Here is a 22,735-nt window from a genome sequence, read left to right on the forward strand (position 1 = left end):
AATTGATTCTACGTTTTAGTTAGAAAACGTTGTATGTGAAAAAAAAAGGGCTGTTTTTAGGGTTTTCCCGGCAATTATTCGATTTTTTCTCGCCGTAAGAACCATCCTTGGACTTCAACGAACATTTTAAAAAAGAATTGGCCAAATTGGTCTAGGCATTGTTGAGTTATGCGCTTACCAGCACATTTTGCGATCCATTTTTATATATAAGATTCATGGGATCGATAAAAATAAATATTTTATTTTATTTACAATCAACATTATGAGAATTTTTCTGTATTCAATATATTTCCTATCTTATTTTATCCCATTAAAATTATTATTATTACTTATGGGCAATTCTGCTGTAACAAAGCTCATAACATAGCGTTGTCACGGCAACGTTATCTTATGCTTGTTCCTTGGTAGTGAAAACTGTGAAAATATATCTTCAAAGATTCTGTTATTATAGCATTCTTCCTTGCTTATTAACTTCTCGTAAAGCAAGTTATAGTAATCGCAAAAAAATCGAAAATGAAAATTTTTATATATCTTTATTTTCAAAACCTTCTGAACATTTTGGCATACTTTAGAAAAAATGTATGTATGTGTGTGTGTATGTGTGTGTATGTGTGCGTGTGTATGTGTATGTGTGCGTGTATGTGTGTGTGCGGATACAAATTTTCGTCGACGACTTCACTTCACTTCACTTCGGGAACACAGATGAAGCGATTTGAATAATTCAAAAAACATTCGATTCATATTGATAAGGAGACGTGCTGATTAGTTTTCGGCAAAGGCAGGTCCAGCCTTTCCGAAGATATGGGGCAAAAAGTGCCAGAATCGGTAACTCAGTTGTTAAGAGAACGGAGCGCCCGATTTGAATAATTCAAAAAACATTTTACTTGTATTAACAAGATGAAGAACTGATCAAATTTTATGAAGGCAGGTTTAGCGTTTCGGAGATCTAATGAAAAAATAAAAAAAATGCCATTTGGCGGTCAAAAATGATCATTAGGCATATGCACATCAAATTAACAGATATTTTATAGAGATTTTAACAATAAGTATAAATTTTGTTTGCATTCCTATGGGTTCCGTACCTATGTTTATGCGTTATTTCAGAATAAATTTTTCTTCAAAAAGTCTTTTTTTTAAAAAAAAGTAAATTTTTGTCGAAAATTTATAGTTTCTGAAAAATCTAATTTGTTCAGAGTGTTTTTTTTCCAAAAATGTTAATGTTTTTAAAAAGAAATAATTTTTGGCACGGGAAGTTCCAGCAATTTGCCAAGGCACGACGCCATGCACCACTAGTTTATTTATTTTTTTCACAATTTGATTCATTTTTTTCTAGCCTATTTCTTGCAAAGGACTTGGGTAGAAGTCGTGGCCAACCAGAGAATAGCCGAGGAGGAAAAACAATGTCGTGCTGAAAGAGAAGCGATTCTCGAAGAATTTTATGAACTCAGAGATAAAGTTTGCGAATTGTTTGACATCAATCTAGAGTTACCGGAGGAAGAAGTCTTACCCATTCAGGTACATCTTAATAATAATTTAATTATTTACAATTTTGGACGTTTACCATAAATGGAACTAGATGCGTCAAATTACACTGCGCGACACTAAAATTTTTCCAGAGATGCTATGAAGTAATTCATGGACGCTGATTCCGAAAATAGTAACAAAAATTTACTAAAAACTCTAGTTTCTAAGATATGCCAATGTGCTAGTTTTACCTCAAATACAATAAAATATACAACATATTTTATTTTATGCCTTCAAAAGACTTGTTATATGATTTTTGAGCATGGACAAGGCCTGACTAACTTCGTAAGCTCCAACATTTGTCAGCCATCATGTGGAAGTCTCACCTTCCTTGATATTGCTTCTCCAAGGTCCTGATGTCTTGGTGGATACTCTCGATCTGCTCTTTGCTAGTATCTTCAAGATTTTTAAAAATCGTTATGAATAAGAGTGCGAGTGATGAATTCAAATTAATTTCATCAAACATAGCATTTTAATTTTCCTGTCTTCTCATCTAACGTTGGTTTCTGCATCCATTACTTTTGGTAGGCAGGAGATGTTGATGTTTGAGGTTGTTCATCATTAGCATGGATAGGGGTTGTGTAGCTGATCATAAGTAGGCCTCGTTATCATTGGGGTTGTTGTTTTTGAGCATTCGCTACCATTGTCTGAATTTATTTCATTGGTATTTACCACACAGAAGAAACAAAATTGTCGTGGTGATTCTGAGTTTTTTTTTATGACGGGCGTATTGAAATTATAGCATTCCTTTTTCCTTCTGGATGATAACGTAAACATACCAAGCAACTTTTTTACATAGTGCAAAATGCATTTTTACCATGAGACACCGCGTCTCATCCCAGATTTAACAAAAACTATCTGGATTATGCACACAAGAGTCAACAAAACTTAGAAAACAGCCGAAATGGCTAATTAGGATAGTTGCCTAAAACTTAAAAACTAGAGCTGTTACGGAATAATGGAAGGTACATTTGAAATCATCATGCAATTCTAAGTAGATTTAAAAAAAAGTTTGAGAAAAAAAATAAAGGTGCCATTTTTGTCGCGCAGTGTTATCAGTAGATTTTTGCATAATCACTGATTAAACTTAATGGCTGATTAGAATTTTAGCTAGAACTAAAATTAAAATCCGAATCATTCTCGATATTTAAAAAAAATGAAATTTTGACATCAAAAAATATTTTTTTGCCTTCCCCAAAAACTAATCGTTTCTTCACAAGCAAGAATCGGGTGCTTTATGTTGTTGTCTCAAAAACTGCAAATTTATCTGTGCAACGTCTGAGCCTATCTTTGCCAATAACTAATAACCACTTCTCCTCATCAATACGAATTGAATCATTCAAATCTGATGCTCTGTTCTCTCAAAAACTTAATTTTCATTTTCTGCACTCTTCGCTTCGTATTTGCGAAACAACTTGACCGACCATTTTCAAAACCTAATCAGCACATCTCCCTATCAATAGGAATCGATTGCTTTTTAAATCATTCAAATCAGTTGAGCGGTCCTTCCGAAAACGTCGACGAAAAAATGTATCCAGACATACATTCTTACACACACACACACACACATCCAATTTTTTCTGAGGTATGCCAAAATGCTCAGAAACCCCGGAAACGTAAAGATATTTAAAAAATTTAACTTTCCGTAGGGCAAGTTATAGTAATTGCAAAAAAATCGAAAATGAAAATTTTTATATATCTTTTACGTTTCAGAGGTTTCTGAACATTTTGGCATACCGTAGAAAAAAATGGATGTGTGTTTGTTGTGTGCGTATGTGTGTGTGTGCGGATACAAATTTTCGTCGACGATTTCGGGAACACCGATCAACCGATTTGAAAATTCAAAAAACATTCGATTCGTATTGATAACGGAGCGTCCGATTTTAATAATTCACAAATCATTTTGTTTGTATTGACGAAATGAACAACTGGTAAATTTTTTGGTAAGGCAGGTCCAGCGGTTATGGACTCCCAATAAAAATAAGTTAAAAAACAATGTCAGTTGACAGTCAAAAATGTTTATTGGTCATATGTACATCAATTATCAGTTATTTTACAAAGATTTTAATATTGTGTACTCATTTTGTGTAATTTTTTTTAATTTTGAATTTTTTTATATGGTTTAAACAAATGTCTTCGACATTTTCGACAGTATGGAATAACCGATTTGTATGATTAAAAAATCATTTGGTTCATACTTGATCGCGAGGCGTTTTTGCAAAAAGCAATTTTGCCGTGCATAAGGGGTGTAAAAACGGTTATGCAGTTTTTGAGAGTACGTATTATCTGATTAGATTAATTCAAAAAACATTTGCTGGAGTAGATAGTGTGCAAAAAATGCATTTACTGAATGTTCACGTTTTCGGGCGCACGGATCAACCGATTTGAATGGTTTAAAAAACATTCGATCCCCATTGATAAGATGTGCTGATTAGTTTTTGGAAAAGGCAGGTCCAACCGTTACGGAGATAAAGAGCAAAGAGTGCAGAAAATAGAAATCGAGTTTTTGAGAGAACGGAGCATCCGATTTGAATGATCTAAAGAAGATTCAATTTGTAATGACGGTACTAGTGGTGATTAGTTTTTGGCAAAGGCAGGTCCAGTTGTTTTGGAGATATCGAGCTAAATGTGCAAAAAATGGCAGTTTTTGAGAGAAATAAGCATCTGCTTGTTTTGACGAAACAATTGCTTTGGGGGGAAAAATGTTTATTTATTTTTTTAACTTCCCGAAGGAGAAGTTTGTTTTCATCAAAAAATCCGATTCGCTAATTTTATGTTTTCTCGACGTTTCAAGCCATTCTGAATCGAATGAGACCAAATTTGAAAAAAGTATGTGTGTGTGTGTGTGCGTGTGCACCAACAGATTTTTTTGCCGTAAATCGCCGTTTTCTCAAAAACGGCTGGACCGATTTCAAAAATTTAAAAGCCATTCGATGTATCTCGATGAGGACTATTGTTTGTCAGTTTTGTGCGACGATCGGCCAAACCGTTTCTTCGTAAATAGCAGAGAAGTGAAAACTCTTTCATCCACGTTTTAGCCCGCAGTTATGAATCGATTTTGAAAATTCAAAAACCGTTCGAAAGATATTGGTTGGGAATCGTGCTGATTAGTTTTTGGTAGAGATCGGCCGGGCCGTTTTCTTGTAATAAGTTCTTAAAAAAAAAATTTCGACGCGATTTTTATGATTATTTTTTGACGGTAGATACCATAGTCTTCTATATCATACTAAAATATTACGGCCCTACGACAAAAGGTTCAGCTTTGAAAATTCGTCAAAGTTTGCAAAAATTGGTATTGTTTTTTTGGCATTTGTCAAGTTAGACCTTTGATCGACGTTTTCTCAAAAAACGCCTGAGCGATTTTAGAAATTTAAAGCTATTTGATGTATTTTGGTGAGGACTATCGTTTGTCAGTTTGTGTGACGATCTGCCAAGCCGTTTCTTTGCAATTTGAAAAAAAGTGTTAAACTTTTCGGCCACATTTAAGCTCATCCTACCGAACCGATTTTAAAAAATCAAAAACTGTTCGAAAGATATCAATTTGGGAATGATGCTGATTAATTTTAGGTGAAAATACCGAGCCGTTTTCTTGTAATTAACTGTTGAAAAAAAGTGTTAAATTTTCGTCGACATTTAGCTCATCCTACCGAATCGATTTTAAAATATCAAAACTGTTCGAAAGATATTAGTTGGGAATGATACTGATTAATTTTAGGTGAAAATCTACCGAGCCGTTTTCTTGTAATTAACTGTTGAAAAAAAAATTTAAGCCGATTTTCATGGAACTTTTTTTGGCGATATACATCATGGTCTTATAGAACTTACTGAAATATTATGGCCTTACGACAATTAGTTTAATTTTAAAAATTCGTCAAACTTTGCTAAATTATTATCGTTTTTTAAGTAGGATTGATGAAGTATATTATTTACACTTTTTTTTATTAAGTCGATTATTTACACATATCGGGAAGTTCATGTAATTTGCCTCAAGGCTAAATACCAAACCAACTAGTTTTTTTTTAATTTTGAAAAAAAAAACTTTTTTTCAATATCGAAAATAATCGAGTTTTCAATTTTTTTCTAGCTAAAGTTCTGAACTCACTAAAATAAATAATTTTAACTTTGCAAATCAGTTTATATAATTCTTATAAATATTAGACAATGTTTTCATTTTAAATTCGATTGATTGAGTTTTGTTTATTTAGTTTCTGTAAACATATATAATTTTGCAGTATGTATTTGAAAAAATAATCTATTTGAAAACATTTAATATTCCTCGAAGATTTTTGTTACGGTACGGTAAGTTCCAGCAATTTGCCTTAAGGCACGATGCCATACACACCACTAGTTTTTATACATATTTTCACAGACAAATACAATTGCATCAAACGATTCATACATTTTAGTCTATTGAGACAAATTGCACCTAGATAAAAAAGAATTAAAAAACACTTTTGATAATTTAATATTTTATTATTATATAAAAGAACAATTTGTTTATAAATAAATTCATTATTAGTTATTTCATTTATTAATTACTACTTTTTGGATTCAAAATGAATCTTTATATTTACAATTTTGATGAACACGAATCGAAATACAATGGTACCCTGACTTATTTGGCATACTAGTATTTTGAGATACGAGCAGCCAAAGTAATGATCAAAAAATCTTCCTTCCAATAATTTATATAAGAACATATGTTGCGCTATAAAATTATATTCAATCAAATAAAATAAAATTGTAAAGGTAACATAAAATGTATATGACTTAAGTACGTGTATACAAAGTCAAAAAAAAAGAAGTAACGATTCGGTTGAAATTCGAGATAGTACTTTGATTTGAGTGGGTAAGAGCTTTCTAGAAAAATGTTAATGATAAAATAGAAATATGAAACATTTTGCCAGTTGTAATAATGATTTTTTTATCAAGAAATATTGGATGTTTTATGATAGTAATTAGTAGTTACAGGAAAATTTAACCCTTTCCACTGTGGCGGGATTAGCTCAAGAGTAGCGTTCCCGATTCACATGCTGGAGGTTCCAAGTTCGAATCTCCGGCAAGAATTTGAAAAAATATTAACTAGTTAAGAAGTAATGAGAAGTATAGAAGAAGAAGAAATAGTGGTTAGAAGAATGAGAGTGAGAAGAATGGAAGATAAGAATATAGAAAAAGAATAGGATTATATGAAGACGATAAGTATAAAATTGAAGATTGTATAGGATATATGATTGTATAAATAATGTAAGTGGCTAAATGCTCGAGTAAGCGAGGCTAATAAAAAAAAAAAAAAACAAATCCACTCGCATGCCGCTGCTCGAGAAAATTACTATATGCTATTTAAATATTAATATATTTACTAATTAAGTTTAAGTTCGAATAATGATAAATTATGAATTGAACTAATAAGATATGTATGTAAATCAAATGTAAAAAAATTAGATGAAAAAAATAATAAATATAATGAAATTGAAGTGAAGTAATGAGAAGATATAGAAAAAGAAGAAATAGTGATTAGAAGATGAAGTGAGAAGATAGTAAAGAGAATGAAGATAAGTTAAGAAGTATAGAAAAGGAATAGGATTATATGAAGAAGATTGTATATGATTGAAGATTGAATATGATTGTATAGAATAATGTAGTTGGCTAAATGCTCGAGCAAGCGAGGCCAATAAAAATAAAAAATAAAAAAATATAAAAAACCCTTTCCACTCGCATGCCGCTGCTCCGGCGGCAAAATTCGTATAATCTCGGAATTGGGGAGTCGAAAGGGTTGATATTCAAAAAAATCACGGCGGCGCTGGAACAAATTAATGATCTGATAAACAAACAATGTATTTATAAGGAAAATCAGCTTTGAGATATGAGCGAGGTTCGTATGTCGGAGTACCACATAACAATGAACATTAATTTTAAGACTCATTCATAATAAAATGGTTCCCAAAATTCATCACATGTGATTGCTCGTGTGATTGCATATGTCTATCAAGTGCATATGGTTTATATTGTTTACCACATAATTTACATGCTTCTTTTTCGAAATGTTTTCGCTCATGTTTCTTAGTTTAGACGCAATACGAAAAGTTTTGTTACATTTTCCACAAGCAAAGGGCCTCTGGCTTGTGTGCAATCTCATATGATTAGTTTGCAAACTTTGACTAGCAAAACCCACATTGCAAATAGTGCACATGTGCGACTGTTTTTTTAAATGTTCAAATTCAGTGTGCATAACACAATTTTTTTCTGTTTTGAACCTCTCATTGCAATACTTGCAAACGAGGGCTGATCTTTGTTTTAAGGAGTGACTTCGCTTGTGATCTTTGAAATTACAGTGAAAATAATATGATTTGTTGCATATGTCACATACAAGTGGTTTGGTTTCAGCGTGCTCTTCCCTATGTATAAATAAAGCTCGTCTATTTTTTAAAACTAGACTGCAGGTTTCACATTTGAACTTCCCGGTGGTTGAATGCTTGTTAGCATGTGTGCTTTTAAGTGATTGAATTTGTAAATGCCCTCTCGCATATTTTACAATAAATTAGTACACCAGAATGCTTTTCCATGTGACCTATTAGTTTTATTCTTTGCATAAAAGTTTGACCACACAGTTCACATTTGTATTTACAGTCTTCTGAATGTGCGTTTACATGTGCTACTAATGATGGCTCATTTTTGTACTGCTTTGGACACAGATGACATTTGAATGGTTGGAATCCTTGGTGGATTTTCCTATGGTCTCGCAGATCGGTCAATTTGCTGAACAAAGCTTCACAACAATCGCACTTGTATTGTTTCGCGTGCATTTTGAAGTGTTCGAGTAAAAGATCCTTTGTTTCAAATACTTGTCACATGTTGAACATTTGATATCAGGTTTTACATCAGGGAGTCGTTGTAAAAGAACCACAGGTTGTGGGTTGCATGTTAGGAAATGTTTAAACAAATCTAAACTTATGGAGGTTTCGTAAGGACACCTTTTACATTTATATGAACCTGATCCTATTCGATTTGACTTACAATTATCATTTACCATTTTATGTCCTTTCCGTTGATGCCACTGCATATGCTTTGTCAACAAATAATGAGTAGTAAGTTCTTTATTACAGATACTACAAGTCATCCCTTTTAAATGATTGTCCATGTGACAATCCAAATCCCTTTTATAAACGTACTTTTTCTCACAAATCTTACAGTTATATCGCTTCAATCCATGTGATTTTACATGATGTAAAAGAGTTTCCATTCGCTTAATATTTTTTTTACAAATTTTACATTGATATGACTTCTGGCCGACATGGGTTTCCATATGCTTCTGCAGTTGTATATGTTTTACAAATTTTTCATCACATACTTTACATTCGAACCCTTGCTGGTGTATTCGAGAATGAGTGCCTAAACCAGCTAGGAATTTAAAAGACTTATTACAAACTTTACATTTATGAAGATAGTTAGAGGTATCTATAAGATAATCTTTTTTCTCTTTATGTTTTTCTATGTGATCGTATAGTGACTTGGGAAGAATGAATACCTTTTCACAGAATTCGCATTTGTAACTTTTCTTTTCGTGGTTTGCAGAATGTTTCAACAAAGAGCTTTTTTTGGTGTAAACTTTTTCGCATTTTGTGCATTTGAAAATGTTATTTGGGTTTTCTTTTGTGGCTTCAGTGTTTATTTCCGGGTGTCCATCTTCAATGTCCACTTGGCACATATTGCTTAATAAATCCTGATAAACTTCAAACTCTGCATCTTCATCGTTGTTTTGATTTTCTAAGTCAATAACAGGATATATTTCTTGGGAAACTTCTTGTGATTCAGCTTGAGCTTCTGGTGATTGATCTTCTTCTGAATGAACTTTATGTGATTCACCTTCTCGTGATTGATCTTCTTCTGAATGAACTTCATGTGATTCAGCTTCTTGTGATTGATCTTCTTCTGAATGAACTTCCTTTGATTCAACTTCATATGATTCAGCTTCTCGTGATTGATCTTCTTCTGAATGAACTTCATGTGATTCACCTTCTTGAGATTGATCTTCTTCTGAATGAACTTCATATGATTCAGCTTCTCGTGATTGATCTTCTTCTGAATGAACTTCATGTGATTCACCTTCTCGTGATTGATCTTCTTTTGAATGAACTTCTTTTGATTCAACTTCTTTTAACTCAGAAAATTTTGATTCGGCTTCTTCTGATTGAGCATCTTTTAAATGAACTTCTTGTGATTGAGCATCTTTAAATTGAACTTCTTGTAATGAAGATTCTTTAAATTGAGCTCCTTTTTTTAGAGCTTTTTTCAATTCAACTTTTTTTGCTTGAGCTTTCTTTGATTTAGCATTTTTCGATTTACCACTACTTAATTGTCTAACAAAATCAGCAATATCATCTTTACTGAGTCTTTTCACAGCACCTCTTGTTATTTTACCATGTTTAGATTTATTAATTACATCAACAAAATTTGTTAGCACTACTACACAATTTTTCATTTCTTGGTTCATTTTTACTTTTACAAATGTTTTACATGTTCAATAAAAATTTAAATATATTACGAATTTCGAAATAAATGTTATTTGTTGTATAACTTGGTAATATTAATACTGTTTTATATAAATAATACGTAATTTTGTTTTATAACAGAAGCTTGTATGACAAGCCGCCAAAATTATAAATACTTGACAGGTACTAGACATTTGACATTTTGGTTTGCAGCTGCGTATACATTGACAAATATAAGCGACGATTTTCAACGATGATATCCATGGGGAGTTATCTTCGAACAAATGCGCGTTGCACTGTTTTGGTCCTGAGTAGTTTCAATTTTTAAAAACAGATGGCTCATGTGCACCCAATTTCAACTACAAATTGTTCGTGGTTCATGCAAGTGGCTGTCAAGTATTTGATGTATGGCTGTACGAATAACCTAACTTTTTGAACTCGTGTTGTTTCTAATTAATTAATTTTGTTTAAGTGAACATTTGTGAAATTTAATATGGCAAAGTGTTTTTATAGTACCCAAAAAAGTGTCAAGTGCGGGTTAAAATATTTAGCTATTCCAATACAAGTTTCCGCAAAGGTATTTTTTAATAATAATTGCAGCAATAATTATATATAATCAAGATATGTCAACATGTTATTATATTGAATAGGTGTTTGGGGGTACCTGCAAATTGCTGCAAATGCACGAACAAAGCGCAGGAGTACTTTTGACAACCAAGGAATGCAATATGTAATGACAAGAAGGATTCATAAACAATGCAATAATTTAAGGAATAAGTCGTACAAAAAGTCTTCAAAGGTCTACTATTTTTGGAGACAAATATTTATTTTGCCATGTCCTCAAACATTGAGAAAGTTGCATTCAGAGATACAAGTGTATAGCGGTATTTATGAGTGTCTATTAAAAGATTAGGTTCAGCTATTTCTTTTAAAAGTATTAGTAGCAGATACTGTGTTTTGATGTTTGATGAAATACCATTATCTTCGGAATTGTTATATGATTGGATTGAATCTCATATTGTTGAAGTTGCAAAACAGTTATTCAGCTAGTATGGTTTAAATGTTCATCAACGCAAGTTCATTGTTATATTTAATAAGATTATATATTACATTAGCAAATGTAAACACTTATAAAGAGAGTCTATACCATACATAATATTTTAATGTATTTTGATTGAAGATTAGTGTTATAATATTCTTCAAATAAAACTTGTGTAACATCCCAATATAATGTTTAAATTCAAGATATATTTGTTACTGACCTTGGGAATCAAAAATATTGCTTTTATCTTTTGATTCATAAACAATTGTATGTGCATAAAACATTATTCTGTTCATTGTAAACACTTTGTTGATCTTTTATGGCAATTTCAATGATATAATGTTTTCATGATGGAACATGGCTAAATGTAATGTTATAAAACACTCGTACAGAAACTATTCAAAGGTTTTGTTAAATGCAACTTTACTATTAATTCATTAGATAGCGAAATAACTATTACATGCAGAATTAATAAAGAACAATGTCTCGTAAATGAGTTTTAATCCTAGGAATTTGAATTTCTCTCAATTTTGATATCAATATATATATTTTATGTTTTTAGGACTTTTTTGTTTGTGAAGTATTTGTACTTTTTAACAAATTATTTGTTTTTTTCTTAACCCTTTAAATTTTTGTATTATTTGTCATTCCTTCTAAATTTGTAATTTCATTGCGTGCTCCTGTGCTTGTAGTTTCTTCTTAGTTTTTAAGATTATAATATATCAATATTAGTCATTAAGTAATTAATATTAGTCAGTTATTTGTGCTTAGTTTAGTTAAATACTTCTGTGATTTTCTTCACTTAGATATTTAGTTTTTGAAATACTATTTAAGCATAATTGTGAAATTATAATACTTTTATAATTATGTATAATAATTATTATATTTTCAAACATTCCATAACTGTAATTATAATTGTTAATATAAATAATTTTAATTGTTCTTTAAACATATGTAATATCTTTGAAAATATATATTTGTATTTCAATCGAGTATATATTTGTATATATATATTTGTATTTCAATTTCAATTGTATACGATACGTACAAATTAAGAAGTGAAACCAGGGGTAATTTAAATATTATACATGTGCTGCCATCTATTTTTAAACATTTGTATTTCAATCGAGGTAACGTCAAACCGCCAGACATAGCGATCTATTATACTTGTTTATCTATGATGATATCCATAGATAAATAAACATCACATGCTTACGGTTTATATTTATTTATCTATGGTGTACGCGGTGTATGTACTTTTTTGCCTTTTTAGTAATGTATTATAGATTAAACTAAACTATAAACTAGTGGTGTATGGCGTCGTGCCTTAAGGCAAATTGCTGGAACTTCCCGTACCGTAATGAAATATTCGAGAAATTTTAAACGTTTTCAAATATATTATTACAAATACTGTAACTTTCATTATTTTTGCTATCTTGTTTTATCTGAGCAAATCAAATGTAAACCATAAATCAATTTTTCTCCAGAAAGAACATTAACAATCGTCATTCCATTTCGAATTCAATTTAAAAAAAATAGTTGCCTAAATTACACAAAATTGAAAAATTGCAGTCAAAACGCATTTGCAAATAATTTTGTGCGACATTTTCATACTTTACCGTGCTTAGCTTGGCGGCATTTTCACATTTTTCAATAGTTTTCACAAAATTGTAAAAGTGCTCCAAACAGTCTAAACGCACTTGGGTAAACATTTGCTCCAAAGTGGCGCTTAGACCGTGCTTAGACTGGGTAATTTTTGAATTTTTAATCCAAAATTACAAACATATTTTTTGAAAAAAAAATTAGAAACAATTTTTTTTCCAAAAGTAATTATTTTGTTGAAACAAGCAGAAAGTTCTTTGAATCATTTAAATCGGACGCTTAGTTTTTCAAAAACTGCCATTTTTTTAACATTTAGCTCTGTATCTTCCAAACCGCTGGGCCTACCTTTGCCAAAAACTTAAACCACTTTTCCCCGTTATTTCGAACTGAATGTTTTTTGGATCATGCAAATCGGATTCTCTCTCTAAAACTCGATTTCTATTTTCCGACTCTTTGCTCCATATCTCCGTAACGGCTGGACCTGCCTTTGCCAAAAACTAATCAGCACATCTCCCTATTAATAGGAATCGAATGTTTTTTAAACCATTCAAATGGGTTGATCCGTGCGCCCGAAAACGTGGACGAAAAAATGCGGACATACAAAACATACACTCACACACACACACACACACACACACACATCCATTTTTTCTGAGTTATGCCAAAATGTTCAGAAACCTTCAAAACGTCGAGAAATGCAAAAATTTTCAATTTCGATTTTTGGACGATTACAATAGCTTTTACCCTACGGGAAGTTAACTAGTGCATGGTTTGTGCTTTAAGGCAAATTTCTGAAACTTTACGTACCGAAAATTAAAATTTTTAATAAAGCTTTAATTTTTTTTTTGAAAACTTTGAATAAAATATATTTTTGAGAATTTAGAAATTTGTCTAAAAATTTCAATTTTTCAAAAAATTTGAAATATTTTTTATATTTTGAAATTTTATAACTTTTTTTAAATTGATTTACAAGCACGGCCGCTTTGACATTACTTATATTTTGTTTCCGCACTCCATAGGGGCCCCACTAACGGCAGTTTTAATTCTTGATAATATTTATATAAATATAAAATATAGAATAGATAAACGTGATTAACTTGAATTAATGAAATGAGAACAAAATAAACGCGTATAAAATTATATGAGATCTTAAGAAAGTTTAATTAAACCACAAATATGTTTCACAAAAATATATAATTTAAAAAAAGTGCGCGTAAAGTTCACACGTGATTGAAGTAAAAGACATACATCATACAGCAATTTTGAATAATATTTATTAGTAATATGATGACACTAATATGGTATACATATTTATATAGTAAACGTTATAAATTATATATTTACAATACCATTAAAAACATTTATATTGTTTGAAAATATTAATGTAATTAAAGTCACACTTTATTTATTATTGGTTTGTCATTGTAATTAGCATTTAAAACTTGAACCTTTATTAGAGAAATGAAGTAATTGCTGATTTATAAATTTTATAATATTGCTCACACAGTGAACTTATAACAATTTTGAATAATTTCATTAACACTATCAATAAATAAACTGCATAGATGTCTATTATGAAGTATATCTGTATATAAATGATACATAGCTACACTATTGTTGTGCTTAATCTCTTGTTTGCAGTAATAAATCTGAATATCGATTTATTCTTCATTATTTCTAAAAAAATGCAACTTTGTAATACTATAATAGCCATCATGATCGAAAAACATGTGGACTTTCTCTATACTTTCAAAAGTGTCTGAGACATAATTCTGAAAAAGATATATCTTCGGCATGATATAATAAAGCTGTGCTGTTTTGATATTTTTCATATCTATAAAAATGCAGAGAATTATTATGTCAAACAACGCCTAACGAAATATTGTTTTCACAATTTTACTTATCATGTAATTGTGTTTGAAGAACTTCATGTAATTAAAACTAACATACATTCATTGACTGCTTGTTTTTTTTTACTTTGTTGCTGGCGATACAGTCTCATTGTTTGAGCATCTGTAATAACAGACTTGCCTTTAAAAATAAATTTTATTTTAATAACCTCAAATATATATCACCACGCGACGAATAATACAAATTACTTCAATAAACTTACGTTTCTTACACGTCATATTTTTCATTTGTTTTATTATTTTCACTATACAATCAAAACAATCATACTCAAGCGACACGACGACCAATCACAATCGACTTGTGTAGAAATGATCTTATCGAGAGCGAATGACGAATCATTGGCATTTGACTTGGCCGTAACGCTTTTCCGTTGCATTTGCACAGATTTACTCCATAGTCGCGCCTAAAAAAGTTTTACTTCAAAATTTTCTGAAAGTTAGCTGTCAATATTAACTTTAGGACAGTCCACACTCCAACCAAAGTTTCTTGGTTTTTCTTCATAAGAATTATGAATATTATGAATATTTTATGAAATATATCAAATATTTGTTGTGAATTTTTTATTTATGATCAAAATAAGCAAATGGAGTTTTAATCTTATAATTTTGATTCACTTGAGAAAATTTATAATTATTCTTTTCTCTCAGGCCTTCAACTTGGACACGGATACTGCTGATGCCAAAATTCGTATGGCGAAAGAGCAAAGGGAGCAGACTCGTCAATATTTGGAAGCACAGATTGCTGCACAAGATCTGGTCACCAAATGGATCATTGACACCACTTATAATAGGTAATAAGGGATAAAGGACTCTTTATTACAATCTTTGCAATGGATGTTTAGATTGGGTTGAATAAATGTATATAGGGGGGCGTCCATTAATCGCGTGAGATTTTTAGGGGGAGGGGGGGGACAAAAAATCACGAAATATCACGTGAGGGAGGGAGGGGTATGGTAAGATATCACGTGTATTTATTTTTTAACTATTCTTTTTCAAAAAATTAAACATTTTCAAACAAAAATTTAAAAATTTTACAGTTTCATCATATAACTAAAAATACAAGTGATGTTTGGTGGGGGAGGGGGGGTTGTTACATCAAATGTAGCGGTTACGTAACATAGAAGGCACACAGACATCTCTATTTCCGCTTCAAAAACGAAACGGCCTGTTACGTAACAGTACGTTTCGTCATAGTTACATTTCCAAATTTCGCGTCAAAGTAACGGTTTCGTCATAGTTACGTTTCCAAATTAGAAAATAAACATGTAGGTGTCTTTGATTTAACTTAAAAATTAGAACTATTAAAGTAGTTAGATAGAGCTGTGCTTATATTTTGCTCTTATGATATATGGTAAATTTTAAAATAATCATTGCTAAGAATAATATGTAATATTTTGAATGAAATTTCCAAATAAAGAAGTTGTAAGAATGTACAGATGCTTTGGCATAGATTCTGATTAGAACCTTTTAGTACGGAGCGACATATTAAACTTCTGTGAATTTTTAAAATTCAACCTCTTATAGTAGGCCTATAATATTTTAATATGATATTTTAGACTACAAAATCTATTGGTATACAAAGTTTTATCAGAATCGTCAAATCGTCAATCGTCAAATTTCAACATTCAATTACGAAGAAACAGCCTGATGATTTTTACCAAAAACTAATAAACGCGATTCCCAACCGATATCTTTGAATAGTTCCTGAAAATTTGTGAAAATCTGTTCAGGATTTTTGCCAAAACGTAGACAATTTTTTTTGTACTTTTCTGCTAATTACAAAGGCCGATTGGCCGATCTTGTCGCAAACCTAACCAAGGTTTGACCTTACCCAGTTATATCAAATTGCTTTTGAATTTTTGGAATTATTGTAGCCGTTTTATGAGAAAACGTCGACGAAAGGTAAAAAACCGGTTTACATACACATATTATTTCCAAACTTGGTCTCATTCGACACAGAATGACTTGAAACGTGAAAACAAAGGTAAAAAATCGGTTTACATACACATATTATTTCCAAACTGGGTCTCATTAGATACAGAATGACTTGAAACGTGAAAACATAAAATTAGCAAGTGGGATTTTCACGTGGACGTTAAAAACAAAACCATTAAATTTACAATAATCTGAAACTGATTTTCCACATGAATCGAATCTAAAATAAATATCGAAGGTTCATAGAAAGTAAGTCATTAATTTCATTATTTTTTCAGAATGCAAGTCAAAGGACAAGTGATCCGAGGCATTCGAAGTAATTTTGAGGTAAGTTGTAGACAAATGAAATATGCATGTAGGCAGGTAAATTGGAGGATATGTATGATAGTAGACAGGACAACTGGTAGATATAACAGGTTGACTGGTTAATTGGTAGACATCAAGTAAATTAGTTGACAGGTAAAATCGTGGATTGATAAACAGGTTGATAGGTAAATTGGTAAACAGGTAAATTGGTGGACAGTAAATTGTTGAACAGGTGAAACGATAGATAGCTAAATTGGTAGACTGATAAACAGGTTGACAGCTATGGTTGACAGATATATTGGTATGCAGGTAAATTGTTGGACAGGTAGGCTGGTGGACAGATAAACTAGCAGACAGCTAAATTGGTATACTGATGATCAGATTGACAGGTAAATTGGTGGACTAAACCTAACCAACTAGTAAACTAGTAAAATGGTTCACTGATAAACTGGTAGACAGATAAGTACATAGACATGTAAATTGATGGACAGGTAAGTTGGTAGACAGGTGAATTGTTAAACAGATAAATTGATAGACAGGTAAATTGGTGGACAGGTAAATTGTTGAACAGGTGAAACGGTAGATAGCTAAATTAGTAGACTGATAAACAGGTTGACAGATATATTGGTATATAGAAAAATTGTTGGGCAGGTAGGCTAGTGGACAGGTAAACTAGTAGAGAGCTAAATTCGTATATTGATAAACAGGTTAACAGGTAAATTGGTGGTCGAGTAAATTGGTTCACTGATAAACTGTTAGATAGGTAGAGAGATAGACACGTAAATTTGTGGACAGGTAAATTGTTGAACAGATGAAACAGTAGACAGCTAAATTGGTAAACTGATAAACATATTGACAGATATATTGGTATACAGGTAAATTGTTGGACAGGTTGGCTGTTGGACAGGTAAACTAGTAGACAGCTAAATTGGTATACTGATAAACAGGTTAAGAGGTAAATTGGTGTACAAGTAAATTTGTCCACTGATAAATGGGTGGGCTGATAGAGAAATAGACACGTAAATTGATGGACTGGTAAGTTGGTGGACAGGTAAATAGTTGAACAGTTAAATTGATAGACAGGTAAATTGACGGACAGGTAAATTTTTGAACAGATGAAACGGTAGACAGCTAAATTGGTAGACTGATAAACATGACAAGTATATTTTTATACAGGTAAATTGGGGGAGAGGTAAGCTGGTGGACAGATAAACTAGTAGACAGCTGAATTGGTATACTTATTATAAACAGTTTGACAGGTAAATTGGTGGTCCAGTAAATTGGTTCACTGATAAACTGGTAGACAGATAGTCATACAGATAAGAAGACCATGGAAGACAAGACAACTGGTAGACTAGATGTAACAAATATGCATTTAAGTTCAAATTTTTAATTGAAAGTAAAACACGGCAAAGCGTGAAACAGTACTTCTGGTATAATTACAAATAAATTGAAAAATTTCATAAAAAAATTATGATATTATGAATAATGTAATATCTTAGTTTATATTAAATATTTGTCATAAACCTCAATTATATATTTTTTTGGAATTTTAGGTTGAAAATTATGCGATGCCTCCACCAGATCCAAAACATCAGCATAAAGTGTCCGTGCTTAAAACTTTGCGAGGCATTGAACAAATTGCTGCATTGCAGGTAATTATATCTTTTTGTTTTGCCGAATATTGAAAATTGAATATTTTAATTATTTGCAATTTTATGATTTTATAGTTTTTTTATTAATATTTCTATTTTGAGATCGTTTCCAATTCATGTTTGTAATTCATTTTTCTTTTATTGTAATGCGTTTATATCTCCTCGAAAATTTATTTTATTTTTGTTTTATACTTGTATAGGATTTGTACAGAGGCTGGTTACCGAAGACTCCGACACAACTGAGAGATGAATTGGCGAGAGAACCAAGAATTTTAGATCCTGATCAGGCTAGATTTGCTAGAGCTATCAGGGAAACGGACAGAATGTAGGTTCATATAAATATAAATATAATTAAAAATGTCATTTTGTTACATATAGTTATCAAGATGGAAAATAACTCTTGTATCTTTTGTGACTGATTGTTAGATGCATCATCGAGTGAAATATCCCATTTAACATGACAATATGTAATATAGGCTTATAAGCATATCAGCAGTAATTAAACTTTATTACTGGACTAACTTATTAATTTCTTATATTCTTTATATTCTTTATTTTGAAGGTCGGATACTGATTCTGGTGGTGAATCTTCAGATCATAGTGTTGATCTTCCCAAAGGAGACACTGCCGGTGATTATGTGCCAGTGAACGAAGCCAGATACTCTCAGGTAGGTTTCTAATAACATATTTGGCAATTACTGTTGACAAAATATTAATAAAAAAAACCTTATTTAAAAATTGAAACGAGATTAAAGATAGAGAAATGTAATAGACTTGTTTCTTCTATCTATTGAAAAGCGTTTAGATCGTTAAAAATAAATTTTGTGTTCTTATGAATTTTAATTATTCTTGATCAATTCATTTAATTGACCTATCTGCATAAATTAGTAGAATATTTATGAAGAATTAGTAGTCTGATGCACACAATGTCAGTATATCTTGTAACATATTTTCTGTCAAGCTTTTCTCGCAAGGTGAGCGTATAAAACGTAAAATTAAAATAGTTTCTTTGTACACGCTCACCTTTCGGTAAAACTTAACAAAAAACATGTTACAAGAAATACTGGCGTCGTGTGCCCGGGCTTTTACTTACAAAAATTATAGGTATCTAGGTTTTTTTTTGTATAGCGAAGGAAATGCCTCTATGCATCCCAGACTGGTCTTTTGTCTGGGTATTTCGGACTTAATACCCTTGCCCTTGCCGCTGGTCCCCACGGAAACCGCCGTTAGGCATTACTTCGTGGGGGAAGGATCTAGAATGTTATAATTCTTGACTTGATTTTATACTCATCTTTTAAATGGGGCGAAGTCCCATTCGTCCTTTCTCTTTCCATAGAACACAGGCCAATTATAGGTATCTAGGTGTAAGTGGCAGTTTGCTTTCAGACCAGTTGCATGGACTTCCAGATACGTGTAAATAATCGATTTAGTCAATAAAAATTGAGGTTTGGCTATATAAAAAAAAAATTCAACTGTAATTTTAAATACTGCCATGTATTACAAAGTAGGTGGGAGGAGTTCCAAAATTCTTAAAATTTGATCACGTGATTAATGTACTGTTTTTATACTAATATACTAATAATTCTAACTCCTTTAGACTTATAAAACATTCATTTTTTGTAGGACTATATAATATTTTAATGCTAAATTTAATTGAAAATGCAAAACAAAAATTATTAACATCCAATTACAAAATGACAGTCAGGCTGATCTTTGCCAAAAACTATCAGCACGATTCTCAACTATATATCTATCGAAACGTAACAAAAACGAAAACCGTTACCTTATCTCGCAATGTAACAGCTGTAAACGGCTGTAATGTAACAGCCTGTAATGTAACGGCTCTAATGTAACAGCCTAGGCCGTTATAAAAAACATATGTTATGTTATATTAACGTTTCATTACGCTTTGTGGTTAACTAGGGAGTAATTTGTAATATATTTCGAACGGTTTTTACATTTTCAAAAAACTGTTCAGGATTTTTGATTAAAACATGGACGAATAATTTATCACTTTTTTGCTTAATATAAAAAAACGTCTAAACTGAGCATCACGCAATTCACAACTAATCTTTGTAAGTACTTATCGATTTGTATTAAATGGATTTCACATTTTTGAAATCGGTTTAGTCATTTTCTAAAAAAAGTTGACGAAAAGTAAAAAAATCGGATGATATACACATGCACCTATACTTTTTTTAAATTTAGTATCAAACGATTTAGTATGACTTGAAACGGAGAGAAAATATAAAATTAGCCAGTCACTCTCTGAAGTTAAAACTGATGGAATTATTAAAAATATTAGTAATTCGTATTATTAATTTTTTACTTATATTTTATTTTATTTTTTATTAAACTAAATTTTCTATAGCTAATTATTGATCTTAATCAAGTTTCTAAAATAAATATATAATAATCATATAGTTTTTTTCTATAATCTTTTTTTTTTAGTTTGAAGTGGCCACCATCGATCAGATGAAAACAGAAGAAGTGTTTTCTCAGCGAGATGCTACATTGTTGAGGGAGTATTTCAATCGTCACTTTGCAGAAATGATGGCACTCAAGGAGAGAGAAATGAAAGTTATTGCAGATAAAACGAACGATTGAGGTATATTGTCAATGAGCAGAACATTTTGGCAGAGCTCAAGGACTGCTCTTTGGACTATGTAAGTAGAAAACAATTGTGAATCAATTTCACATTTTTTAATTCAAATCTTCAGATCTTCAAATATACAGGCCCATCGCAAAAAAAGATAAAACACACAATATTTTCGCTGAGCGGCGGCGGCTCCTTTGATTTTAACTATTCGGTATTTGGCCGAATTGTGAGTTACAATTCGGTATTCGGCCGAATATCAAAAAAGGTGCCGAATACCGAATAGTAACCGAGTAGTAAATTTACAGGTTATCTTATGGGCATACTCTTAATTAACATAGCTATGTTTCTGAATTATTATGAGAATGCTAGCAAATTTCCACTAGATCCTCACAAAGATTTTTATAAGATTCCGCTTTGATTCGATTGGACACTTATCAGAATTTTACCCCAAAATCTTATTAGGTTTTTATAAGATTATTAAAATCTTTATAGATTCTAACTAAAGTCTTATTATATTTCCGTTAGATTCTTTACAACATTTTTATAATTCAATAAGATTCTTACCACATTAATGTTCTTATAATATTCCTACTATTTTCACCAGGAAGTTGGACGCTTTGGAATCTTAATTATTATCGATTACCCAAGTATTAATGGATTTTTATTACATACACCCTATGAGACCTTTATTAGATAAAATCTTTGTATAGTCCAACTAAATTCTTATTAGATTCCCATTTGTTTTTAGCTACTGTTGGGTCCTTCTTCAGAGATCTCATCAGATTCCCGTGAGTTTCTCTGTGGATTCTTATCGGAATTTTTTAATAATGTTTTATTACAAATCTAACTTAAAAATAATTATTTTTAGATTACCGTAGACGTGATGGATCCTGAATGGTCTCCGGCAGAAAAAACAGAAAACTATTGTAACAGTGGCTGATGATGAAGTTGATGCTAAAAGGTAATTTTACTGAGCAGCTATTTACCTTAAGGCAAGTAGCATGTACTTTTTGATATGTACAAATAATCATATCTTATAAAAATGCTTCTATAATGAAGTTTTCAAATTTAAATCCCTTTTCGTAGAAATACAATATTCGTAGAATATATGATTTTTGGCAGAAATTGAAGTAAAATTTCTTTGTTAATGGTCTTCAAAACTTCTTCAAATCAGCAGATGCATCAAAATTGCAAATGTACCAACTAATCAACATTAAATATAATTAAAAAAATAAACATATATATATTAAAATAAGTGTTTTTCCTTAAAGCACTAAAAAGAATCCTAATAATTTTCCTAATAAATCCTAATAAGGATTTGGAAATAACTGAAGTTTAGCACTTTTGCAAAAGTGGCGATATAATGGTGAAATTTTGATTTTATATTATTTTATAGTCTTTTATAATAATCTTATTATTTATTCAGATATATATCACCGAGTGAGCAGTTACTTTAGATGAAAAAGCAGCCAGAAGAAGAAGAAAGAATCCGATTACTTCAATTAGCTGATGATTTTCGTCTAAGGGCTCTTATGAAAATGATGAACGGAGTTCTAGAAGTCCTATGGGAGGATGAAATTAAAAAGGTTTCATGAAATAAATATACATACATACATATGCATATATATATATATATATATATATATATATATATATATATATATATATATATA

At 31.0% G+C, this 22,735-nt stretch overlaps 1 protein-coding gene across 1 annotated transcript; it reads right to left on the reverse strand.

The window, feature by feature from the left end:
• Window positions 1-8,272: 8,272 nt before the first annotated feature.
• LOC113391203 (zinc finger protein Xfin-like) lies at window positions 8,273-10,015 on the reverse strand. Its single transcript, XM_026627155.1, has one exon. The coding sequence runs from the start codon at window positions 10,013-10,015 to the stop codon at window positions 8,273-8,275; it is 1,743 nt and encodes a 580-aa protein (XP_026482940.1).
• Window positions 10,016-22,735: the final 12,720 nt, after the last annotated feature.

Source organism: Ctenocephalides felis, unplaced genomic scaffold (assembly GCF_003426905.1).
Source record: "Ctenocephalides felis isolate EL2017-DRISC unplaced genomic scaffold, ASM342690v1 CF-g0.4_SCAFFOLD_00845, whole genome shotgun sequence".
Lineage (NCBI taxonomy): Eukaryota > Metazoa > Arthropoda > Insecta > Siphonaptera > Pulicidae > Ctenocephalides > Ctenocephalides felis.